Source organism: Haemaphysalis longicornis, unplaced genomic scaffold (assembly GCF_048455015.1).
Source record: "Haemaphysalis longicornis isolate Haplotype H1 unplaced genomic scaffold, Haemaphysalis longicornis Haplotype H1 scaffold_12, whole genome shotgun sequence".
NCBI lineage: Eukaryota > Metazoa > Arthropoda > Arachnida > Ixodida > Ixodidae > Haemaphysalis > Haemaphysalis longicornis.
Genome location: NW_027526225.1, coordinates 5,521,036 through 5,547,619, shown reverse-complemented (window position 1 = coordinate 5,547,619; position 26,584 = coordinate 5,521,036). Strand labels below are relative to the sequence as shown.

At 48.0% G+C, this 26,584-nt stretch overlaps 1 protein-coding gene across 2 annotated transcripts; it reads left to right on the top strand.

Moving 5' to 3' along the window:
• The first annotated feature begins 178 nt into the window (after positions 1-178).
• Snrnp-u1-c (small ribonucleoprotein particle U1 subunit C) lies at positions 179-26,584 on the top strand. Of its 2 annotated transcripts, none has more exons than XM_077692809.1 (6): positions 179-311; positions 894-936; positions 2,597-2,705; positions 7,296-7,382; positions 14,499-14,636; positions 26,342-26,584. In XM_077692809.1, exons 1-6 carry the CDS (start codon positions 304-306, stop codon positions 26,443-26,445), a joined length of 489 nt encoding a protein of 162 aa, XP_077548935.1. In that variant the 5' UTR covers positions 179-303; the 3' UTR covers positions 26,446-26,584. The 2 variants fall into 2 exon arrangements, with proteins under 2 accessions (XP_077548935.1, XP_077548934.1); XM_077692808.1 differs by having other exon boundaries at positions 206-311; positions 891-936.

The following is a 26,584-nucleotide window of genomic DNA, read 5'->3' as shown; positions in this document are numbered from 1 at the left end:
GAACTAATATGATTCTAGTCAATCACTGTAGCGAAAACTGGCGAAAACGTTCCCGAGGAGGCGCCTAGCGGTGCTGCACTCGGGGGCGTCTGCGTCCCTTTCTGGTTCGCCGGAGAAAGCAACTTTCAATATTGTTTTTTTTTTTTGTAATCAATATTAGCGTTTTGGTTTGTTTCTAGTACTTTGGAAGGTTAGACCTCTTGCAGAGAAATTTGAAATACCTTTTTTTTTATTTTAAAATCCAAAATCCACATCCGATTGCTGAGCCGGATCCAGTCGCAAGCTTGGTGCCGGTCGGTCAAGATGCCGAAGTAAGCATCCACTGAGTTTTACTTGCAATTCTAATGCTTTGATGGCTCTTCTCTCTTTTTAGACCAAGGCATGGCAAACTATTGGATTCTGCTGCTTTATAAGCTGCCGCAGTGGGGAATGTAACTTGCTGCATGTATTCACCACCCACTGCCTGTGATGTGGGAGCGTAAGCCTAAGAGCGCAACCAGGGTCTCGGCGGCCACTGTATTGTCGCCGTCGAAGAAATTCTGATTTATCACCTCTTTTAATTTATTGCAGTTGTAGCGGGACAGGCGAAAATGTTTAATGGAGGCAGTGAAACCGTACGCTTGATCGTGATCACTGCTTTGCTTGTTGGGGCCCGAATTTTGCAGTCGGTTTATCGCGTTTACTGCTTTGATTGCTGGGGCCCGACTTTTGCAGTCGGTTGATCTCGGTCACTGCTTTGCTAGTTGGGGCCCGAATTTTGCAATCGGTTGATATTGTTGATTAGTGTTTTGCTTGTTGGGGCCCGACCTTTGCGGTCGGCATCTGTGCCTGTGTCGGGGCGATATTGTTACGCTTGTTTCTATGTTCTTGTTTCCCATTTTCACACGCTGTAGGTACTACTGCGACTACTGCGACACATACCTGACGCATGACTCTGTGAGTACATCTTTTCTACGCCGCATCTCCAATTGGAGCGATTTTTCGACTGCCGCGTCGTACCTGCGTTATCCCCCTGGGTGATTGACAGTTTAATTGTTCTAATTTATGGACTCATTTCAGCGCGATGTACCTGATTGGAAGGTTGACTTGTTAACGATCTCATTGTGGTGGTTTATCGCTTCATTGTCCAGCGCGAATCTTCCCTAAACATGCACAACTTATGGCGAAGGGTGCTGTTGGCAGGAGAGAGTTATATGCAGAGGGAAAAACCAGTTCTGGTGCGGTGCCGGGTACGCTTGTTTCCAAACGCTTCGCTGCACAGAGCACCCACGTGACGTGTGATGTCACTGCGCGCGCTATTCTTTTGAACGCGTGCTAAAAGGGGCCCACCATTCGGGCTCTGTGGCTCTGATGTAGAACCATAGCCTCCTGTATAACCAACTGTGCCTGCTCTATCGCCCCGAAACCCATTGCAGCAGCCCATTTACTGTGGGGGCGCCAAGTTCTCAGGTTTTTCGATGGCCATGCCGATACGAACTGCTGTTTCAGACGGAGGTGAATTGAAACGCACCTTGGCGTCGTCTGCTACGCGAAGGCGTCTTCCAGCTACAATTGTCCGCAAAACGGCGAGCTGGAACTTCATGAGCCAGTTTTATTAAAGACCGAAGCTTTATGCGTGGCGTCGCAGAACTACTAAACTGCATTCAGTGTATGTTTCCGCCTGCACGCTCGCCCGTCACTACGGGAGTTTCACAACGAAATGTATACATGTCCTCACGGTTGTCATTGCGATAAGAGACAGTTAACTTTTCTGCCACTCTATAGGAGTTGATAAGTTGACTGATTTTACGGCGTGATTAATGTTCTGGGATGGAATGTCATGTAGCAAATGAAAAATTTGCTCGTTGCCGTTTGTCTCAGTGGCCCCTGGTGAATGTGGCACAGGTCGGGAGGGCAAGGCATACCGCCAGCCCTTTTCAACTCTATTGGAACAGATAGTGGATTATCGATTGATTGGTTAATTGATTGGTTGGTTGGTTGATTGAGTGGTTGGGTGGTTGGTATATTGTTATTATTACTGGCATCAACTCTTCATATCGGGTCAAATGGCATGCGCCATTTTGCCATAGGATACAGTCTGGAATTGCGGGAGGCTTAATTAATGAAGGTCATTTTGTTTGCTACAAATGGTAGTTTTTCTGTGTTGACGCTCCTTTCTGCTTTTCATGACTTCATCGCCTGCATGGCTTTTTGGCTCTCTCTCTGCGTTTAGGGCTTCAGAAAGTTGGGTAGCTTCCACACACGTGGCCGATCCGGTGTTTTTTTAAGATGGAGCAAAAACAAACAAAAATGCCCGAGTGGGAAGATTTCTGCACTAGTTAAAGACCCCCCCCCCCCTCTTATTTTCTGAATTCTCCACTATGGCACGTTTATCATTTCCGATTCCTTTCCGCTTGTACAGCTGGAATGGGTTCCTCTTCTCGGTCGAGATAAGACTTGTCGAATCGATAAATCTCAATTGTTACTCTCCCATGTTAATCGTAAATGTTGCCCATCCATGTTGTAGCGTAAGTGACGAGCTTTACGACAGCGGCACGCTTAAGGAGACCGGTCAAGGTGCCTTTTAGTTGTTATAATGACCATGTATGTCGTGCAGCCGTCGGTCAGAAAAACCCACTGCAATGGCCGCAAGCACAAAGAGAACGTCAAGTTCTACTACCAGAAGTGGATGGAGGAACAAGCCCAGAACCTCATCGACGCCACAAGTGAGTTGCGCTTCCTGCTTCGCCGAAAAGTTTCGTCATGCTGAAATGTACCGGAGGGAAATGGGTCAGTGTGGTTTTGTGGCGTCGTGGTTACGTCATAAGTGTTCTGTTTGGCTTGTCCTGGCTTGCGATCGGCACTCAGCCCTTGCCGGGCTGATTTGTCACGGTATGAATTTTTAGCTGTGCACCATCCTCAGTCTGATGTTTTGGTGTGCAAGGATTGTTTACTTGCGGGGCGGTAAGTTGCTGTTCTTGGGCTGTTATTTAATGGGAAAAAAGATGAGAACGTTGGTGTAGTGCGAGTTGTTTACTGTGACGTCAGGAGCCAGTGCTTGGCCAAGGTGAGATGCAAGGCTGCAGATGAAATCGGAGATCATCGAAAAGGTTAACGCTTGCAGCAATTTATTTTTCTTCTGTTCGTTCCAGTAGCTTTTAAATTTTTGAAGGGGAGAACTTTGTTGACTGTACTTTTAGGCAAATTCAAGCTACCTTGTAAGCAAACAATTATTCTCATTTGTTTTTGAGCCAAGCAAGAATGGAAAGCTTCCTGGTGTTCCCACTCAAGTGTGGGGGGACCCACCGCGGTGGCTCAGTGGCTAAGGCGTTGTGCCGCTGAGCACGAGGTCGCGGGTTCGATTCCCGGCCGCAGCGGCCACTTATTTGATGGAGGCCTAAAGCGAAAACGCCTGTGTGTTCGAGATCCCCAATTGGTCAAAATTAATCCGGAGTCCTCCACTACGGCACGACACATAGCCCAGTCATAGCTTCAGCGCGTTAAACCCCACAATCTGGAGTGTTGGTGGTCTACACACCAGTGCCAGATTTCCCTGGAGTATATTCTGGTACGAAGTGCGAAGATTTCGTACGAATCTTCTAAGATTCTTGAGGTTATTATTATCAGGCAATTGGCAGGCGAAAAGCAAGGAAATACATACAGTGGGGCTGTTGCACGGGATTTAGAGGCACAAAATGTTGAAGCTGAGATCCTGATACCAGTCGACTGTTGCGAACGGGAAGGTGAGTTTCATCGCGTTTAGGCGAGCAAAAAGTAACTAGGACTTACGCGGGTGGATTGTTGGTAGCAATGTAGCACCCACTGGGCTTCACGCATCTTGTGAAATTGTCTACAGTACAGCACGATGGGAAGTTGGGCGAGCTAGTTTTGATACATCGCAGGAAAAGACGCATAAAAGATGTTGACACAAACTAGACATAACACAGGACAGCGAGCTAACTGTAGTGATGTTTCTGCGGAAGTGACTTGTGCAGTGTGTTTCACTTCAAGTCACTTGGCTGTGACCCGCCGCGGTGGCTCAGTGGCTAAGGCGTTGCGCTGCTGAGCACGAGGTCGCGGGTTCGATTCCCGGCCACGGCGGCCGCTTTTCTGATGGAGGCAAAAAGCAAAAACGCCCGTGTGTACGAGATTTCGGCGCACGATAAAGATCCCCAGGTGGTCAAAATTAATCCGGAGCCCTCCACTACGGCGCGCCTCATCGCCTACGTTGCGTCGGCGCGTTAAACCCCACAATCAATCAATCACTTGGCAGTGACTCGGGTCGAAAGAAGCTGGCATGTGGGTGGCTGCTTTTGGCTGCTCTAAAACACGTTTGTGCGTTGCTGGGTGCCCTTTTTTCCTTTAGTCTTCTCACTTGGTGGGTGGGAACTATGGTCACAGTGGGCTGGCAGTTCAAGCGCCGCGTTGCACTGAAATAGCTATTGGTTGACTGATGTGTGCGGCTTGCCTGAGCACCCGCTGCCTGCAGTGCAAAGCGTTTGTAACGTAGGTGATTGCATCCTTTGGTACGACGTATGTGTCGGCACTACAAAGGGAACGTGGGCTTCTACCTCTAGTGTGGCCGTTAAGGAAAGCTATGGAAAGCTTTTTCACAAAGCGTCGCAAATGTAAATTTCACCCTGTGGTCAGGGGATTGAAACCAGGACCACCACATTTCTGGGGCAGTTGCACTACCAACTGAGCTTAAGCTTTCTATCTGCCAGATTTAGGGGAAATCCCCAAAGTAGAGTAAGTTTCTACGTAGGAAGTCACATCCACCTCAGTGCAGCCATACGGCTACAAAGGAAAGCTGTACAGCTTTCTCGGAAACTTCGCAGTTGAAGAATTCATTCTAGTTTGTGCAAAGGGAGTGTCCCACATGCACCTGATATGCAGCTATTAAGTCGCAAACGAAAGCTGTACGGCTTTATAGGAGAACTTCACAGTTCCAACTGTCTTGCATTTTGACTTATGAAAGAATAATTACACAATTGAAATCAGCAGCAACATGGCTGAGGCTGTTAAGCTCCTTTTACGAAGCTTTGGAAGCACCTTTGTTCACCGTTGGCATAAATGAATTCCAGTTACACCTTCAAGTGGATGGGAAACCACTAAGTCTCCCTGAATCATTTTTTTCACCTTGAGTGAAGCTGCAGCGATTTCAAGGCAGCCAACTTCATACCGCAAGTGGAATGGCTGTGCAATGCCCTTTGCGTGATAGTTGTGCCGTATCTTGCTGCTGCACCTCTGGCTTATACCCCTGTCATACGGGCACTTTCAATCGCGATTGAAGTGAATCGCAATCGAATTTTCGAGCACGCTCGAAGTACTGCCGCTGCTACTCGGGCCGTTTCAATCGCGATCGAAAAGTTGCGCCGGTTGCACTCGTGTACGCTAGATGGCGCTAACATTGTACTTGTGGCCGGTGCCTGGTAACTTCTCGCGGTCGTAGGTATACGTAACTATGTAAATGTTACCTCACGCTTATTTGGATCAAGTTATTTGACACAGTTTGTAGCGTTAGTTTAAGTTTTCACCTTCTGTGTCATTACTGAGCGGGGACGAGAGTATCGCCACTTTCGTTCGATCGCGCTTGGAAGCCTCGATCGCGATTGAAACTGCCGTATAGCATGCGCCCGATCCGGATTGAGCTCGATCCGGATCGACTCAATCGCGATTGAAAGTGCCCGTGTGACAGGGGTATTAGATACCTGAAACGGCAGGGCAATGCTGGTAGCAGCACTGTTGCCTCGCATGGTGTCACACTCATAGCTGGCTGCTTTATAGATTGCAGCACATTGGCGTTGATATTCTTTTCAAGGCAGAAGCCGAAAGTGCCCCATTCTGTGAGAAAGTGCTGCTGTTGGCCTGCCAAGAAAATGGCTGCCATTGCACAGAGTAAACTTGTGCTCCAGTGAGTTTTGCACCCCGTCCCCACAGTAGCAGCTTGATGCTCTACCGACTGGGCTATCCCGGCACGTTGCGAGCGATAGAGCAAAAGTTTTTGTCGTTGCTGTTCCATTTGCTGCAGTGCATGCCTGCTTGGGGATTGGCCCGCAATCAGGAGTGTGACCACTTCACAAAATTCACAAAACTGTATAAATCACAAAAGCTGTAGGATAGGGCATGTCACGTGACACCTGCACAACAGCTGCGTAGAACCCTGATTCTAGAAAGTAAGTGGTGTGTGCGAGTCGGCCCGCTCACGTAATTCGCATCGTAAGACGAAGAAAGGAAAGCGAGGAAAGAGGCATGTACCGGCTAGGGCAGAACAGAAGCTGGTCGAAGTAATTAGCGCCAAAAGACAAAGAAGCAAAAGCGAACGAAGAGAGACAAATACGGTGCAGCAGTGAAGAGGTTTAAGGGGCCCTGCAGCACTTACCATTGACTACTCGGCATGTATTTTGGGGTAAAGTCTATTGTCCCAGCAATCTCTTCCCGCAAGAATTATAAAAATCTGTTCACTATCACCGAAACTATGTGTGATAAGAAATCGCGCATAATTGTTCCCTCCCAACTCGACTGCGGACAGCCAACGGGACAACATGGCAAAAGCTATGCACTCTCTCCCGGAAAGGGGGGCGGCTCACAGTGTTCTCTTCTGCGGCCTTTGATATATGACAGGCCGGGGAGTTTTCTCCTTTTCTCCTCAATGTGGAAGGGGTCTGTTTCCGGTCTGGTGCCACAAAAAAACAGGCATGGCTGCCTGCTCGCAAGCGCGCGCTGGCGGTGGTAGGGCGTTTTTGAAGCAATAAGTGCTTGTTGTCGAGTAGGCTGCTTGGAAAGGAAGTATTCAGCTCGTCACTCAAACTCTGCGCGCACTCAAAATCCAAATGAAACAGCAAAACTGTGTGTACAGGTTCAGGCATAGAAGAGGTTGGTACACAGCGCCGATGACGGCGGATTGTCGCAGGAAATGCGAGAAATAAGCCACGGAGTTGACTAGTGACAGCCAGTCAGACAGCCATGGCCTCAATGATGTCGTTTAGGCCATGCTAGGGGTGCATAATGAGGAAAATTGAAAAGAGCGCGGTTGGTTTTTCTGCGTCTTTCACAGCGATTTGCACGCTCACTGCTTCACATGCATGTGTAATATATGGCTCAGGTATTCCTGGCAGTGTAAGCTAAACGTTGCGCAGGTTTACTTGCGCTACTCAAAGAGTGTTGCAGGGTCCCTTTAAGTATCACCAGGCTTTCACCTTCAAAGCACTTAAGCAGACTTCAGTGCCCCGGGAAAATTTTGCCTCTTTTTTGTGTGATTTCATGGGACTGATAAGTGATGCAAGTCTGTCTCTCTCTCTCTCTCTGTGTTCCAGCGGCGGCATTCAAGGCGGGCAAGATCCAGTCGACGCAGCTGAAGCCGCTCACCGGAGCCATGATACCCCCTCCCACAGCACTGCAGCGTGAGTTGTTTATGCACGCTTGGATTCGGAGCTCGCGCTCTGTTGTCGCCCTGGGTTGCCGTACAGTGACTCTCTGATTATTCGAAATCACCTAATTGGAATTTTCGGTTGGTTAGAAGTGAATGGTGCTGGTCCCGTTAATTTTACATGGGATCCAGTGAAAGAAATTGCTTGATAATGGAAGTTTGAAGTTTATTTGTTTCTGAAGCGAGAGGGGAAGCCGAGACAAAAGGCCACGAGGCCTGACATGTTCTCGGCCCCTTTTACAGTTTGGAAGTGGTTTAGAAGCTGTTGTTCAACAAGTACAAGAAATAGACAGAATAGGCGCGAAAACGCATCATTGCAAAACAGGTAGTACATCTTTGCGCATATCCTGGTACACAAAGACCAAATAGCAAACACAGCAATGCACAGAGGAAGCGTTGAGGGTATGTACGTGTATAGCCTCATACATGCGTAAGAGTAAAAATAATGAGCATAAAACCGATTACATTGATTTTTTTGAAAGTGGTTTCGAATAAAAAGCGTTGAGGTGGCCATCATTTCTCGATAAAGTTTAAAATTTTCACGCTTGAAAACACCACTGTGTGCTCCAGTGATGTCGGTGCCATTGTAACTGAAGAAGCGCGGAGTCGATAAAGCGGCAGGATGGTTGAGGCTCGCACTAGCGCACGCGTCTGTTTCTCTTGAGGTCCTCAGCCATCTTTGTTGCGCACAGCAATGTGTGAGCAGTTCCTGCGGGGGAGGCTTCAGTCGTCGATTTTTGCCGACTAGTCTCAACAGTCGTGGCAACCGGTACCGTACGCTTGACTTGGCGACGAAAGCTGAGATTCTGAATGAAATCAAGGAGGGAGGCATCTTGCAAACTAGTGGCAATGCCATACCTGCCAGGTTTCCCGAATTCTCTGGGATACTCCCAAACTTTGGTTTTGTGCGATCGTACAACCGAAACAAAAAGTATCCTGAAAACGCACCCGTGTTCTGCCAAATCCCCTATCACGTCTGGCCACATTGCGCCGGAGCTGCTTGATAATTCGATCTTATAGTGCACCAGTTGACATATTTATCGTTGAAGAGCAAAAGTTTGCTCGGTCAGTACCGCAGCAACGCTGAGTGCGAGAGGCAGTTCAGCTTAGCAGAAAAAATTGCACCCAGTTCCGAGATACGTGTCTGACAACCCGAGGTCACGATCTTTTGGCGAAATGTTGCAGGGGCGAACATTGTTGGGCTCGACAGTATTTCCAGGACTTCCTCCCTGAAAAGGGCGGCGTCAGCCACGTTGAAGGTTTAGGAAGTCGCCAGTGGTTTGAGTGTTAGTAGTTTGGACGGCACAGTTTGGTTCCTCCTCTGTTGTAACGATACTTGAGGACAACTTTTTGTGGCAGTGGAGAGGCGGCTTTTGGGGGAAGCTAACTGTTTTGCGTTCCCGTTAAACAGGTTTCGGTTTCAATTTCGGCGTCACAGATACGCATTTGCTTGCTACACAGTTCGTTTTTTTGCATGATCTCCATGATTGAGTACGCTGAACCACGATCACCAAGCATGCAGGCATATTGGCGTCTCCTTTGCTACGCTTGCTTTGTTCCTAAGCACAAGCCGATTTTTTTGGCTGGAGAACCTGGATTGAGTTGATAAACTATATCATGGACGATACCGTCCAGCTCTGAACTGTCCAGAAGTGACATGAATTATGTCATCACTGCAGTTTTTAGAGCATGCACTGATGATGTGTAAACTCTTCTGGAGCTAAAAGCTGGGCAGCACCACTTACATATAGGGCGCTTACATATAGTGGGCGCGGTACACTGAAAACGAAGCATGCATACAGTACAGCGCAAAGTTGAATTTCATTGGGATCGCCTCGAATGTGTCGAAGGATGAAACTATCGTACCGCTGCACTCTTGTCTTTCTGGTAACTTTAGGCGGTCTTCCAGTCGCCAAATGAAGCCGTTCTACGCTTTGAATACTTTGGGTGCCATGCAGAACTGCTGCCTTGAGCCGTGTTACAGCACGCTCGCTTACGCTAGCAGGCAACTTAATTAAGGCTGAAACGGCGGAGAGTCCTGGTTTCGTCAGTCTCACTTGGCCGTGCACGTCCCAAGGAACTTGCTTTGTTTGTTTTGACAGCCTTTGGTCCTCCTGCTTCTTTTAAAATCCTATGCACGAATTAAATCACAAGCTACCGGAAGGAAAGGAAGCTGCCGTCGATAAAAGCGCTTTTTTTTTTTTTTTTGCTTAAGAAACTTGTGCAACACCAGTGGCGAACGCTGCAACCAATAAAAAAACCTGAAAATCTAAAACATAATGGTCTCTGTTTCGCATATTCTGGCTAATAATTTAGTGCCATTGTCTATCCAAGGCTAAAAAATAAGAACTATATATTTTTGAATTGCTTAGGTAGCGCCCAGCGAATTATTTTTGTTGATCTACTTCCAGTTGTGCAGCGAAACGGCGGAGTTTGGCTCTGTAGTCGTAACTGCACTGCCACAGAAGGTTGTCCCCGAGTATAATATAAAGGTATAATATAATATAATATGATATAGTATAATATAATATAAAGCCCCTTTGTCAGATCTCCCTAATGCCATCTCGGTGGGGACGTGGCAAGTGTGCAGTGCTGCTTTTTTGCGTTTTGTTTAATTGAAAGTTCAGATAATTAAATGTTTTGTGGTTCCCAGGGACTTCGTATTAATGGGAGTCGACTGCGGAAGGCAGCCCGCCTTCCGCAGTCGAACGCTGTCGAACGCCCGCCTTGGTAATTTGCTAACAATGCTTTAGTAATTTACAGAAGTACAGATCTGTCTTCTAGACAAAAACTGGTCGAACCTTTTCCATGCAGTGTGTTGTTAAAAACATGCCGAGTGTAAAAGTGTCAAGCGCGCAGGTTGGAAAAGCGTCGAAGATTGCTCGAAAGAGCATGGTGTTCCCTTCAGGTTAACTGAGGTGCTGCACAGGCACAGGTGATGCAGCTCTGGTAATTTTGCCGGTTAGCTGCAGTCGCACTTGCCTGCACCTTGATGCGGCCAGCAAAGCTCCATTTGGTGCACTAATGCACTTTACGTTTTGCAAACACTAGTGCGCTCCGAAAGTACATGAATGTTTGCGGAATGTTTTCGACGACTTTTTCAAAGTGCGAGCTCGTTGGTACCTACCACGGTGGCTGAGTTGCCCGAGGTGGCTGCTTCTCTGATGGAGGCGAGAAGCGAAAACGCCCATTTATCGTCATTTTGGCGAACATTATATAGAGATCCCTAGGTGGTCAATTAATTCGGTGCCCTCGACAATGTTGTACATTATTGCTGAGGTGTAGCTTTGGCACGTTAAACCCCGTAATTTTTTTTAAACTCTGATTTCGCCCGCCTGCTTTGCCTGCATTCGTGCCACGTGGAGAAATCTTTCGCTCCGTTGTAACCATGCTAGTGAGCTGGCACGCCTTGTTAGCACGTGCTTAGGCGCTTAGCGGAAGGGTTGGAGAGGAATAAACTTAGTAGTGTCGCTAGTGCATCCGCATAAACGAGTGATTCGGAAACATCCGAGAAATTCCGTGATGGCAGCATGATCTTCTGACTGGGTTATCAGCCTAGGTCAGCCAAGCACTCACGTGCTTTGGGGATGGGGCCAGTATCCAGGCACCGATTCTTACCAAACTTGGAGCACAAGTGCAGTCGACTATGGCAGTGTCAAAACATAAATGAGTCTGTAGCTAGCTACCTTGTGTAATTTCTATGTTTTGAATGCATACTACTAATTAGTTCCTCTGTATTCACAAAGGTGGCCCGAGCGCAATGAAGGTGTTCATTATTTCTTTCTGGGCTCCGTGGCTATAAATCAATTTAAGGCACATACACAGTGTCAGCATATGCAAATTTTTTCATTTGCATGGGGCAGGAACATTGTGCCATTTTTATTGGTACAGTCTAGTCCACTTGTAACAGTATACAAATGCCAATGAAAACCCATCGTTTATAACACTAAGTGCCAAGGAAAACCCATTGCTGTAACCGATATTTCTTATAAGCGGGTTGCACAAAAAAGAAGCCAAAACAGAGATCAAAGCATTTTATTTGCATGCAAGCAAGGTCACACTAACTCGATATTTGCAGAAAAGATACCATAGTCGGTGGACTTTGTTTGCTTTATGCGAAGCTGGCGCACATCTTTTTCAAAAGCTCCCTGAGGGGCTGTATCATGCATTGGGCCTCCTGTGAAGACCCTTCCGAGTTGGCTGCACAAACACGTCCAAGTATCTGTCAGTGCTGCCCGTAGCACGTGTCTGTGCAACGGTCGCCTCTTCAGCGAGGCACTCAGACGTTTCCAAAACATTGACCTGCAAAAAGACAGAGGCAGTTGAAGAGGCACCCAGTCAAGTTCAAAGCGGTGAACATGACACAACAGGTGAACATAGGCGAACACGTGAACTAGTGGCACCGGTGGCGCGAGTTTTCGAGCGGGCGAGGTGACGATGCCGAAGCGGTGATGCCAGGAAGGGGTTTGGAAGGAAAACTGCTCTCCCCCTCCCTTCGCTACCTCGTAAGCGGCGCAGTCGACTCGTTTTCTGGGGGGTGGGAGGGATGCGTGGCACAACGCAGAGAGCTGGCGGCAGCTTGAATTTTCGTTGCGCGCTGTAACCGGATTCAATCGTTATATCCGGTATCGCGGCACTGAGCATTGTAATAAGCGGTTTATCTTATCACGGAATGCAAACGAAAGTGGCCGGTGCCATAGTTGTTCATCGTTATATCCGATATAGTGTTATACACGGTATCGTTATAAGTGGACTCGACTGTATTGACTGAGGCTACAGTTGTGAACGGACAGCTTTGCTGCACACAAGACACCTTTGTGAGTACAGTGGTACAAGAACTAGAAGATATTTAGGCATTGTTCGTTTTTAAATTAAGGGATGAACTAATTAGTAGGATGCATTCAAAATTTAAAAACTGCACAAGCAAGCTACTCTCATTTCTGTTCTGCATTGTCGTAGTCAACTGTCATCATCATCATCACCAGCCTATCTACGCCCACTGCAAGGCAAAGGCCTCTCCCATTAATCTCCAATCACCCCGGTCCTGTGCTAACTGCGACCAATTTGCCCCTGCAAACTTCTTGATCTCATCTGGCCATCTAACTTTCCACCGCCCCCTGCCACGCTCGCCTTCTCTAGGGATCCACTCTGTTACCCTTAATGACCAACGGTTATCTTGCCTTTGCATTACATGCCCTGCTCATGTCCATTTTTTCTTCTTAAAGGAGTACTGACACGAAATTTCAAAGCTGAGATAACTATGTAAAACGCTTCCTTTTCATCAGGAGATGTCTCCCAGCAAGTTTCAACAGCAACCGTTCAGCGAAACATATTTAAAATCCATTTTAATCTTCGCCCGCACGAGAAAGCCCAGAGCGGGCCGACGTGACATCATCTGCTACGTGCCCCAAACTGCCGACGTCGGGGCTCCCGTGACGAAGCCGACGCGCTGGCTGTGGTTGGCGCGCGCTGCTCGGGCGTGTGTACACGTCATGGTTGGGGACTGACGTCATGCTGCCCGGGCCTGTGGGGACGGCGAAAACCTCGGCCGGTCTGGGCGCGCGCGTGCGCTCGCTCGCGCGCGCTTCCAGAGAGGCAGCGATACGGCAAGACTGGTGACGTCATGTTATACATGCTGTCATGGCGGCCGCTCGGCGTTTTTCAGTCGAAACCGAAACTGGCACGAATAAACGACGCCGTAAATGAATGTTTACGCTGCGCTCGACCGTTTAATCTGTCATTCTATGATTAGTGGGCTGGTAGGCACGCATAGCAGCGAAAAAAACGTAACATAAAAATTTCGTGTCAGTACTCCTTTAATTTCTACTCTTCTTCTGTACTTCTTTGTACTTCTGTACTTCTGCTGCATTGTGTGTCAACTGTACTTCTACTCCAATGTGTGGTTACAATGGGTGCATCAATAACAAAGGCAATTTTAATTGCCACATCCCCCCTTTAACCCAGTTATATTGCGACTTGGTTTTGTTGACAAGGGATATTAATCAACATCGTAAACTTAAATGACCGGGTGAGGATCAAAGGTACCTGTGGTGTGGCAAAGAGGGAAGAACAGGAGCTTGCAGCGATATAAACCGTGCATTTGAGAGTCGCTGAGGGGTTGGTGCCACTCTTGTGCAAGCGAGCTGTTTTTTACTTGCGCATGGTTGAACAGCTTTTCCACATACCATGTTCTCGCGTAGGGGTGCGGTCACAAACCACTCTCATTCAGACAACAGTGGAGGCAGGTGTGTCTGTGTTGGGCTGTTGCGATGACAGCGTGTCGTTATTGCGCAGTAGTTGGAAAGTTCTGTCATAACTTCTCGTGTGCAGCGCACCTTTGCGATGAATCTGCTGCCCGTACGTGCCTCTTGGTGGTTTCGCTTTCTTGCGCCGAATGTACTGCACACATTGGGAGATGTGAAAAAGAAAGAGTAAGAGTAATGTGTGTTTCATGCAAAGCACCAGGCATGAATGGTGCTGTGGGCTGTCTCACTGAGAAGAGGGAAACGTGGTATTAGGTTTTTGTGTCTTGTGAAAGCCCTTTAAGTATAGAAGCCCCGCAGGCTTCAGCGCTAAGTCTAAGGCCTTTGATTGTAATTGGGAAAGCAGTATTTACTGGTAGTGTGGCAACCGCAGTGGCTCAGTGGCTAAGGCGTTGTGCTGCTGAGCACGAGGTCGCGGGTTCGATTCGCGGCCGCAGCAGCTGCTTTTCTGATGGAAGCGAAAAGCAAAAAACGCCCGTGTGTTTGAGATTTCGGAGTACATTAAAGATCCCCATGCGGTCAAAATTAATCCGGAGCCCTCCACTACGGCGCGCCTCATCACCTGCATTGCGTCGGCGCGTTTAACCCTACAATCAATCGAGAAGGGCTGCGCCATGCCGCAACAAATTTAGTTTTTTTCCGGCATTTCGGGCCGTAATGTTGCTGCTGCAAAACTGCTCCCAAATAGCTTTGCCTCTCATCCAAAATTTTCTTCCAATCCTAAACTGGCTGGACCAGCACCTCAGCTGGGAAATGTGACGGTTTGTGTGGATGAATTCAAAGCCTTTTTCTGCAAATGAGTCGTTGTGCCTTCTTTCTCGTTGCAGCTGGTCCCCCTCAGCGGATGCCCCTGGTGGGCCCTCCACACATGGGCCCGATGGCGGGCCCTATGCCAGGGCCCATGCCGGGTCCGATGCCCATGATGGGACCGCCGGGCCCCATGCCCCCCAACATGATGATGCCTGGTGAGCCAGCCGCCTTTTGCAGCACTGTTTGTTGCTCTCTGTGTGACTTGATTTTTGGGTGTTTGACTGCACACACCTACAATATCCTTTAATTCCTGGCTGGCCAGTTTTGCTACCACCAGTCAGGGGATACCCGGTACGCCATGTAATCTCTCGGCCTTGCCAGTTTACATAGCAGTTTTCCTTTACCAGGAGCTAGCAGCAGCCTGGTCCCTTTCTAAGTTCCTGGCACACGTGCCTGGTGGAGGCAATGGGATCACTGCATTGTGCCAGGGCCTTCCTTGTTTGACTAGAAGTGGCATGTATCGAGCAGTATTGGTGCTCGACTATCTAGGCGTGCTTCCAGTAATAGAGCCCATTCGGTAGTTAGGGGGGCCGCACTTATTACACGATTCTCTTGTGAGCTGTTGAAGCTACAGCTACGAGCTTTTAATTCTGGGGCGGGGTCTGCGCAACTTCAGCACACCGTGGGGGAAAAGGGACTTGCCTTATCCTCTGCAGATGAGGTCGTACTTTTGATCAGCTGCTGGACACACTATCCAAGGATATGTGGGGTAACAGTCCATCCTTGACAAAGTGTGTGGGAGCTGCTGGTTGAAATGAAGCCATGCCATGCTTGAAGCATTGCTTCAAGATTTGAATGGAGTGGCCTTATAACTCTTTTGTTACCTTGGGAAAATTGACCAATTTTTAGGGATCCAAGAAAACATTTTCTTCTGCTAAAAAAGTTGCTTAGACATCAATTACAGGAACACAAAATGCAGATGACTTAAAGGAGCCATGAAGAGAAAACACAAGTTTGGTTCATTCGAAAAATTGCCTCGTTAGAACCATACTGACACTACTTTTAACGCAAACTTCGCTCAAATAAGCGACATAATTAGGAAAAAAAGGAATGACCATGCGACCCACCAGCTCATTTCCCACAACAGAACCTATGATGTCATACCAGAATGCTCTGCGATTGGCGGAGGCCGGCAAAAGCAAACGCAAGTCAGGCAGGGCTTACCAGTTTGCCTAGTGAGCTATATGCCCGTGAAACACACTGCACATTCCTTTTATGACACTGAGAACGGTGGAGTAAACGGTTGAAGTTCCGAACGAACACGCAAACATGTACGCCAGTGCGTACGAAACTACAGCGTAGACCGCTTATAACGTATATCGCGGGAGCCGCAAAAATCCGCATTATAAGCGGTACCGCACTATAACCAAAACACGCGCGAATTCAACCACATCGCCACCTATCTCTCAAGTCAACCTATATTTATTATCACTCAAACGCACAGCACTTAAAAACGAAGGCACGGTCTATATTTCGTACTATTTTTAACATCAGCCGCTGCTGCAGGGCAAAAGCGCAGTCTCACAAACGGCGAGCGCGGCTTTAACTTCCGTTGTGTTTGTTTTGAAAGACCATGGCTGCGTTTTTAGCGTCTATGAACAGATGCCGCAAGACGTGATAAAAACGCCAGCGGGATTTTTTTTTTTTTTTTTTTTTTGCCCCACCTTGTGTTCACGATGCTGAAGGCGGCTGCTTATCAGCGCAACGTACTGGTGGTGGAAATCTTCGGCTTCGCGCGGCCCGAATGTTCGGAAAGGGAAAGAGAGGTGGCTTATCTGCAACAACGTTCTGAAGCGTGAACCGCATGGTAGATTTGGTATCGCGAAAACGTGCAGTGCACGCCAGCGCAGATACAACTGGCGTGGTGTGGGCGGCGCGGTAAGAGGCGGCAACATGGCGTCGGCACTGGCCGTGAAGCGGTGCAGGCAGTTCCAGTAAGTTCCAGCGACCGCTTCTAACCGCTCGCTGAAATGCCGCACGGGGCGCAAGCGAAGATGCTCATGCAAGAAAAGAGCTAATAATGTGGGCGAAAAGTGGAATATAAACTGCCATCCACGCTGCTTATGAAAGCGCCCATCAAAAAATAACGCGGTGGTAAGCCTAAACATCTCTGGCGCGGCTAGCCGGCTCGGAGCGCTTCGAATCTCCCGCCACTAGGTACGTGTCTCCCCATTGGTGCAAGTCGTCAGGCTCCTCCCACTGCCACGCGAAGAAGCCACCGCGAGCGCGGAATCGTCGATACGAGCACGAAAAAAAAAAAAAAAAAAACTGACGCTCAACGCCGATGTGCACGATTCGTGCGCGAAAACGGGCCATGCGGTTCACGATTAATAAAATCAACTTGCCGCGCGCGGATGGGGAGTCTGTCGCTATCTTCCGAGGTGCTTCAAGCAAGGTCAGTTGTGGTTATCAGGTACGCGCGAACTAAAGGGTGCCTATTTTTTTTCTTTGGGTGTCTACGTTAGAGGAGGGCAAGGGGTGCACGCTGCGTCAGATGGCCGATTTCATCCTTTCTCTTTTTTCTTTTGCTACCCTAAAACGATGGCTCAGCTGCGCCGGTTGATCAGCAGACCCGCCGAAAAACCGCACTATAAACGGTATTGTGCTTCGGCCAACCGCATCTTAAGCGGTACGCTTATGCATTGAGTTCTATGGGAGGCAAACCGGTGGTCGCAAAAACCCGCGTTATATCCGGTCCCGCACTATAAGCGGTTACGTTATAAATGGTCTACACTGTACCACCGGCCGAGCTCGACATCTCGCCGTTGCGCAGACGAATTTTCGGGTTCGAGGCTCCTTGGGGCCAACGAACCGTTCAAGCATGCACAGCCGCGACCTTGCTTGGTATCTGAATTCCTTGACAGGAAGTTGTCGTCATATTGCCAACCAGCAAAGGCAAAAATAGAAACGAGGGGAGAAAAGAAGAGCAAGCAGCGACGAGATAGTGCCACTCGTCGCAGAAGTTTCGGAATGGTGGTCGTGTTGGCTTGCTGCTGCTGTTACGAGCTCGTTCTCAGTTTACAACCTCTGAAAACTTAGTTTCTTCGAGTACTTTACAATGAAATTTCGTTGCTGCGTCCTGAAATGCCCGTGTAGTACGGGCAAATCGTCGAGGGAGTGCGACATCCCCGCCGGTGAAGAGATCTCCTTTCATGTGCTGCCCAACGACGAACCTTGGCGAAGCAAGTGGCTACGTTTTGTGAACTTTTCAACGGATGAGAAAGGGGGCTAAAGGAAGTACGAGTGCGGTCGCTTCATTTCCGACGAAGTGATTATGGCGGGGACCCTTACGTTAGCTCACTCCTGGGACACGCTGCCGCTCATCGCCGACTTCGTCAAATCGCCGTCAAAGCGTTCTGAACTTGGATAAAGTACCGTACACACCGCGCATTGACGCTCGTATCTTTCTGGTCGGAGCGGAGAGCTCACGCGAATGGCTTTCCATACATGACACCGGCCAACTGGCATAAGCGATACTGCTACTGAAATTGAACTATTATTAACCGTAATAAAGATACGGCACATACGTACCAGTCTGTATTCGTCCGTCGCAACGGGGCTGACGAGGCAGCGGTGCCGACGGCTATGCGTTCGTCTGTTGTGGGTATCGCGGAATGGTCACTTTCCGGTCTTTCGATGTATCCCACAACTCCTGCCGCTCGTGCACTTGAAGGCATTGAGCGTTCAACTGGTGTGAGGTTGTTAAATGGAAGCCCGAGCTCCTCGGCGAGAGCTTTGTTGGCCGCATCAGGCGATTCTATGACTAGGGCTGCGAGTGCACTAGGTTTTACTAGTATTTTTAAAATGGCCGCCGTCTCGGTTTCGGCACGAGTTCCGGTTCCTGTTTGATTCCCGTGTGTGGGTGCTATATGGAGTCGACATACTAAATATTTGTTTCATGTACCGGCTCATATGACGCCATTGTTCGTTCACGTCACAAAATGTACAATTTAGCGGGAGATTTAAAATTTTGGCTTAAATTGCCTTATTTCTCAGTAAATAAAGCATCGTTTGCTTCCGGGAAAGCGCTTGGGGTACTATGAAACACCTAATCTTTCGAATAAAACAAACTTTTGTTTTGTCTTCATGGCTCCTTTAATGCCCTTTCCAATAACACCAGTTTTTAAAATGTCGTACATCATAGTTGCAAAAAAATATATCAAAAGTGAAATTTGTGTGAAGTTGTCCAAGAAAATGAACAAACTACCAATAGAAGAAAAAAATTCAAATATACATTTCAAGGGGAGACATTTCAAAAACGCGTCCTAGAAAAAGTGTTGACTTGCACATAACAGTTTGTCAGATATAGAAAAAATGTTACCACGCATGATGCCCACGCCATGTGGTGAATGCCAACCTCCATTTTAAAATGCGCAGTTTTGGGTGGTTCCCTGCAGGAAATCTGACAGTTTCGCATTATCAGAACACCAGTCTGTTCCCTCGTGATGTAAAAACATCTTGTCAATGACTGACTTTGCATTTACAGCCAACACAGTATTCGGTACAAGCACACGATGCGGAAAAATCTGCATGGAGTTGACAACGAAACTCGGTGGTTGATGCTTTTTGACGTTCACTGTCAGTTATCTCTCAAAACATACACTTGCAGATAATCGTTATCATCTCACTCACTATTCTAGTCCTACTTGCAGGAATGAGGTGCGATGCACTAGAGTTGTGCCTTGCAAGCTTTCACTGAGTTGCTGTTGCGCGATAAAAGAGTTCAACACTATGAGCCTCCTGCATTGCTGCGCCACTTAACATTTTCAAAAAAAAAAAACAATACCATACCTGTGCGAGACTTCGTCCGAATAGACAGTTCTACTAAGGAGAAACACTAGACCTCCGGGGATACCCGCAAATGAAAATGAAACTAGCCAGCGAACAGCTGTGGTGTGCAAGGCCGGTTTGAAGTGCCCTACTTGTTGGAACTGATATCTGGCAAGTGCGAGTCATCTTTTGACTTGCATCGGAAGTTCTTATCGCAGAAATTGGGTTAGGCTTGGGTGAAATCGGGAGCGGCGTGCTTTTTTTCGAGGATCAGTAACGAACACTGAAGGTGCCATGGCAAATAGGCTTGATGTTGGGTAACTGTGTAGTAGTGTTAAATATGAATTTAGGGAAGCAGAAACGAAACTGAAACTGGTGTAAACTGTTTGTGAATGGTCTTGTGGTAAGAAGAACTACAACACGACTTAGAACACCGTGTGCAAAGGCAAAAAAAATGGCCTGAAATAAAATAACTTTGCAAACAGGCACTACTTGATAGTTTCAGCCGATATCAGTGGTTAGTACTGTCAGAGTGCAAACCCGATGATAGAAAATCATCTTTTGATTCACCATTCATGCCCTGATAAGAAAAACCGAACACTGATGCAGAGTAATTACGAGTGGCATGCCTTCTGTGGCAGCGGTGGTGCGCAATGACCACGATGACCACGCCCATTTTCCACACCCAGGTGATACGAATGCATGTCAGAAATCGCGTTTTCGTTACAAAAATGAAAACAGGAATTATTTTGAAAGGGCATTTTCTGAGCTAACCCCAAATAGCTTTACTTTTCCGGACACGCCCGTAATGGTAAAAAAGGGGCTGCGAAGGTATCGTTCAAATGGAACGATTTTGAATGGGCACAGTAACGAAAGAGTTAATGGCGGAGGGAAAAAATCTATGCCAGATTGCACAACGGTGCAAGCCTGATGTCATAGCAGAGCTGTGTGCGTCTCACTATGTTAAACTAGACAAGCGCCATATACTCTCAGACAGGTAAATGGTTGACCAGGTAAGTGCTGGATAAATGGTACTCATCAGCAGAAGACGACATCAAACGCAAAGTAAAGTATAGAAGTCCTGGCGTGTCTTGAAGACCTTCATCTCTTCGTGATTCTGAACGGACTGGAAGGCTTTGTGTAAAACTGCAAGGCCACCTCCGTCTTCTGCACACCGTTGCACACAGAGCTCATGGTAGACAAGTTGAAGTCGAATCAAAGCCGATCGCAGACGTGGCAGCTATGCCTGGGCTCGATGTCCAAGAATTCTCACTTAAAGCAGCTGTTTGCGCTGCCCAAAGATCGACGGACCTGACACTGAAAGTTCTCCGTGACTTGGTTGGCGGGGTCTTGGCAGCAATTACTGTCTGCTCAAGCACACACTTGCACGCACCCATTCGGGGTCCCCTGCTTGTCGTCACCGCTTGCATTCTCACCTTGCAGTGCGGTGCGCTTCATTATAAGCCCCCTCTTCTTAAGGTGTCCAGATCTTCTTTGGTCGCCCCATCTCCCATGCGTGCGGCATAGCGTCGAAGAGAGTTCTACCGCCACCAAATGTCGCAAGAGAGGCGTTTCCTTGTTGAAGGAGCTTCTTGAACAGTGAAGCTGCACGTAGAAAAAACTGAAGGAAGAAGAAGCCCACACAGTTAGGCAGGCTGGGCGGCTCGCATTTTACCAACCAGCGAAGTCTCGGCATTATTAATGTGCATTTGACGTCAGGAGATATGTCAGGCGATATGCGTGTTTCTGTTCATTGACGGCGCAAGCAATGCTCACTTGTGATTTTATGCTCTTTCTCCATTCAAATGCTTAAGTTTCTAATTTACAGTTTTGTGTAGCGGGCGCTTTAGCCTTCCTTATGCCCGTTTCATGGCCAATCCATCACGAGGCGCGAGCTCACGTGCGTTGAGCATTTTCCTGGTGTTTTTTTCTGCGTATGGACGGCGCAACCAAGAGTTAAAACAGTTCTGCTGTTAAAAACACTCCACAGTTTCTGCTCCATTTCTAACTGACAAAACAAAGCAACTCAAATCGGTCAAGCAAGTCTGTGCAACCTGCTAGCACGCAGTGATGTTAGAAAACCACCTGGAAGGCTTGAGTGGTTGAAAAGTGGTCCATCATGGACTTGATATGCCAGCATGTTTCCAGGTGGGGCTGGTAAGCTTCGTGGCCAGCCTAGCCGCTGTCTTTTGTGGAAATGGGATCTGAGTGGCAGCGGAAGGCTGCCTCTCAGGGCTTGATAATATGGGGCTGACGAATTGGTGGACGTCGGGCTGATTTATGTTGCATTCCAATGGCAGATCCGGAGCACCTTTGGAGCTCATTTTTGCTCTATTTGTAGCGAACACATTCCAATGGCAGATCGGGAGCAACCGAACCCTGTTCCAGTGGCAGTTTGCGAGTGCCGTCCGAGCCAGGGTCGCCCCGTGGAGCACGAAAACTTGCTCCCCCGAAATTGGCGGAGTCGGCTGGAAAACGCTGGGCGCTCCCTCTTCTTTCTTGACATCATCGCCGTCTGCTTCCAGTCTACTCTCCTCTCCAAACCGCCATGGCGTCTGCTTCGGCAAATGTGCGCAGCGTCTATAAAGCAAAAGCAGATGCTTAACGCCTTGTCACGCTCAAAGAAAGTGAGCGCGACTGAAGCAGCTGGAGCTCGTAATCAAGCAGCAAGGAGCCCAATGCCGACGATTGAGTGAAAAACGTAGCTTTGGTGTACCCCTTCTTCTTTTTCCCCCTCGGCTGTTTGTGAAAAGGTCGATTAACTCTTTCGGGACCGCCAGAAAAAGTGATGAAAAAGGGAGGTCTCGGTACAAATTTTTTTTACATAAAGCAAAGGCACCATCCTGCCTTAGCATATGCCAAAATGCAGCTAATTATATCTTCTTTTACATACAATACCAAGTTTTACTTCAACACTGACGATAGAACCATGAAAAAATCTGAAACTAAGAACTTCGTAAAAAAACTACAGAAAAAGATAGAAAAAAGCGTAAATATAAAAATATTAAAAAAGAATAAAATTATTTCAGGATATACAAAATCTAATACAATGCTTTGTTTCTTCATTGAAAAAGTTTGATGTGGCTAGGTGTAACTAGTTTTTTGTTTTGTGTGTGATCTCTTTGGCACTAGGGCCATGGCTAAGTCGTCGCCCAGGTACACGCCGGGCTCTTGTCTCGGCGAAAACTTGATCCGTTTCTGCGCTGGTGGCAGGAGATCACCACCATAGGTAGTTAACACCCTAGCGAATAAATATAAACCAGCCAGAACATAGTTCGAGCGCACATACCTACTCCAGAGCCAATTGAAACCGAAACCAACACCCACCTTTGAGCGCGATTTGATGTTCCAGGCTGATCGACACCCGAATCCTCACTCGAGCTGAAATCCGACCTCTAAAGCCGCATTTCGACTCTTCACTGCCACTCTCATCGTTAAAATCCACAGTAGAAGGCGAAGATATGCGAGCCGAGACGAGGCGGATTTCTTATGGCGCTCGCACGAGTATGACGCCATGTTTGTTTACATTCGAAACCACTGCCCGTCAGAATAAAATATCTGACGCGTTGCCGCCTGGCGATAAAGAAAACTCCAGTTTTCAAACTATCTCCTAAATGTCGCTAGGTGTTCCATCGAGCGAAAATTTGTATTCTGCAGGCTCGCGAAACCATCGATCATATGTGATCGATGGCCTATGGAGTGGTCCCGAAAGAGTTAAACTTTCGTCATGGCCGGCGTTGGACACTGTCAAGACCGAAGTTCCTTCATCAGCTCTTTGACAATGAAGGGGCTTTCGTTGACACCAAGTAAGGTGTAAACGCTTGTATGGATGCAGACGCTTTTGGAAGGGCCCGACGTAAAGGGTGCCAGGAAATCCTTTTTCCCGTCATGCTTCAGCATTTGCTCCAGCAGCAGTGGGGTGCGTTCAGAGCACCTGGTGATCGAGGGAGCAGCATGCTCTGCAGCGTAGCTCAGCGACCGCTCCGGATCTGCCCGTTGGAATTCGACATTACCCATCACCTACCAGTCTAGAGGGAAAGCGATGTCAAAGGAATGGGTACAGCTTGCTAATAATGAACTGCTGCTGCCTAGAAAGCTGCAAGAAGGCAACTCTACTGGCTGTTGACACAGCTGGCCGAATTTTCCCCCTCGGCTGCGTTGTTGCTTGTACGGTTCTTGCTTTCCTTCCTCAAAGGGAATGGAACGGCATGGCACAAAAGCGTTGCCGTTGGACGTAAAGGACTACTACATCACTAGGGTGTCAAGGGAAGGGGTGATGCCACCATTGATTGGTTTTGGAGCATGCACTTCCAGAACTTTTTGGCGACTGCAGGTTTTCCCGCTCAGTTTAATCCAGTTGCCATCGAATTTAAATTGTATGGCGATTGGATTCAATTGAGTGGGAAACCTGTAGGGCCGGTTGTGTTTTTTTTTTAATCTACTTCAGCTCTGAATTTTCGTGCAGAGGATGGGTGTTGGCATTGGGTCTTGCTTGGCTTGTATGCTTAGCAGTCTCATTTGGTGCGGTGTAACAGATACCGGGTGGCCAGCCTTTCGTCTTCTAATATTGCGGGCGTGTTCAATAGGTGGACAATTTTCTCATTTTTTTTGTTTCCCCACTGAGACAGTATGAGGAACGTGTACAGACTTTCCACCACATTTCGCTTGACCTTCGCTAACGACCGGGTGACCAACAACCAATCTAGGTTTCTTGATTTGTGGCGTTATTTTAACTTCGAGCATTCATCTTGGCAGTGCACGGCGTGGCCTGCAAAAAAAAGGCGGAAAAGAGGAGACGCAGTGACCTGGTATGAGCACTGAACCTCATATAAGAGTAACAACGCGGGAAGGTGTGCAGACTGTGTACTTTCTTTGCCAAGCAAGCTGAAACCAGCCTGCTGTTTAGTGGACCGGGGGGAACGCTAATGCTACGTGTAAGAAAAATCACGCTAGGCAGTCCACGGAGTGTGTGGATAATGTGGCGTACGAAATGAAGCTGTCATGCGGAAAATCATTCATTGGATGCCTAGGCTGGGCATTGCGTGAATGAACATCTAAGGGAGCTTGAGAAAGCAGCCTGACCACCCTTCATTCTACTGCCACGTGTGGGTGCTCTCTTATGCTTGGAGATGCGAGCCCATTGAAAATATATTGAGTACAACACACGCTGAATTTCGTGAATCGGTCGTGATAAGCAAAAACTTGGAATCATGCGTCAGCACTTCATTGGTAGACCTGCTTTTACCTAGACCCACAATCACAACCATATCTCGTTTCACAAGTCGTGTTCTGTGACATTTTTCTTGTTCACGAAGTCCTCCTGCACGTTTCGTTGCTACCGAAATAATGCCTCCGGTTGGCAGTTGGTTTGGTCTTCTCCTTTTTTTTGTCCCACCCGCCGGGATATCTCAGTGGCTAGAGAGTTGTGCTGCTGGGCCCAAAAATGTAAGTTTGATCCCTGCCGCAGTGGCTGCTTTTCTGGTAGAGGCGAGAAGTGAAAACGCCCGTGTTTCGACATTTCGGCACACGTTAGAGATCCCGAGTTGGTCGAAATCGATCCGGAGCCGTCCACTATCGCGGGCCTCATAGCCCAATTGTAGGCTCGGCGCATTGAACTCCACAATCAGTCAGTCAGTCAGTCTTTCTTCCGTTGCAAGTGCAGCTTTGGTTGTGTAAGTATGATTGGAAAGGCCGTCCTGTGTCGATAAAACTGCCCCGTGCATGTACTATCTTACGCACAGGGGATACTTACTTACTTACTTACTTACTCAGTGGATTGGCAAAGAAAAGGCAGAAGTTGTGTCAGCTGGGCTTGGAGTGCAGGTTCCTTGCGTGTTTTGCCACTTGCTTATCGGCTAGCTTTCTCAATTGCAAGGTTAATTTTTCACTTTGATTGGTACACTGTGGACTTTTCAGGGAAAGGTGTTCACTCATCTTTACTTATTTTCTTACACGGTGTGTGATTTTTGTCGATGTTAGGTCATTAATGAAATTATTTCATATATATTGCCCTTCAAAATAGTTGCAGGGCTACCCAAAACTTGTGTTCGTTGCCGTGATAGTGCAGGAAACAGGCTATGCATACTGTATTTACACGAGTGTAAGTCGACTCGAATGTAGGTCGACCCCCCAAAATCTCTCTCTCAAAAAAAATAAGTGTGAGCGCAGAAAACAGCCCGTTTGAATGCTGCTGGGAGCGAGCGCTGAGAGAGTTCTTCGGGCCCAGGGCACTCATGACAGACGGGCCGACACAAGCACGTGGCAACGTGGCCACCTTGAAAATCGTATCACAAAGAGAAGCACTTCCCTCATTTACCAATACCCCCCATACGGTGGTTCTTGCATCAGCGGTTGATGCTCCCACAAGAGCCGTGCACTCGTGGTGCGCTCAGTAGATGTTAAAAAAGAAAAGCTTTTGTATAAGCACGCGGACTAACCATGCGCTGTGGGTTGAGCGGGAAACTTTATTCCCCATCACAAGAACACATTCGCTGCAGAATGACAACCATCGAAGCTACCGGCAGCGGCCATTGCCACGCGATATCAAAACAAACAACATGGTGGCTCACGGAAGCGGCTGCTCGCGTTTTCCATTGATTCATGAGTACGTTACTCGCATTCAAGGAGCGTTTTGTTAGTCTCTAATAAACAAAATGGGTACTGTTAACAAATCCCTTGAATCAATTCACAGCGCTGACGTAGGCACAATCATCACGTTCAGTACACTTCCAAATGTGGTGGTGGAAGGTCAGCCGCTCTAGGTATGGTGGATAAGGGCACAGATCGGGAACACCAACTTTCAAAGTTGGCATTACCTTTACTGTCGACAGAATGTATGCAGTGGCTAACGCTACGCTTGGACCGTAACTATAGAAACGAGGGTGTTACGCTTTCCCCAGCTCGTAGCACCCGTGATTTCTCATTTCTCTTGCCGTTACAAGTGGCACAAAGTTCGATTTCGATTCTAAGTCGACCGCCCAACATTGGATTGTCAAAATTGAAAAAAAAAGGGTCGACCTATAATCGTGTAAATACAGTGTTTTTGTCATCTGAAATGTGTAACGATGTCACGTCTTTTCTTCCCTCGCAGGCATGAGGCCGCCCATGGGGCCTATGGGGCCCATGATGGGACCCATGGGGCCGGGACCAGGACCCATGCGGCCCCCAATGGTCGGGGCGAACCAAAAGAAGTGACCTCACGTCTCCATCGAAGCGGTGCTCGACTGCTAGGCATTTTGTACATACTCGAGACTACTCACCCACTTCACTCGCACAGCATCACTGGCTCCCCGAGGGAGCTGTTGTTTGGAAATAAAAGGAGGGGGTTTGCCAA

Excerpts from the sequence above, each read along its gene's own strand:
- Snrnp-u1-c (XM_077692808.1), top strand. Across the intron at positions 2,706-7,295 it reads GAACCTCATCGACGCCACAA|CGGCGGCATTCAAGGCGGGC; the intron begins GTGAGTTGCGCT and ends TCTGTGTTCCAG. Across the intron at positions 14,637-26,341 it reads CCCCAACATGATGATGCCTG|GCATGAGGCCGCCCATGGGG; the intron begins GTGAGCCAGCCG and ends CTTCCCTCGCAG.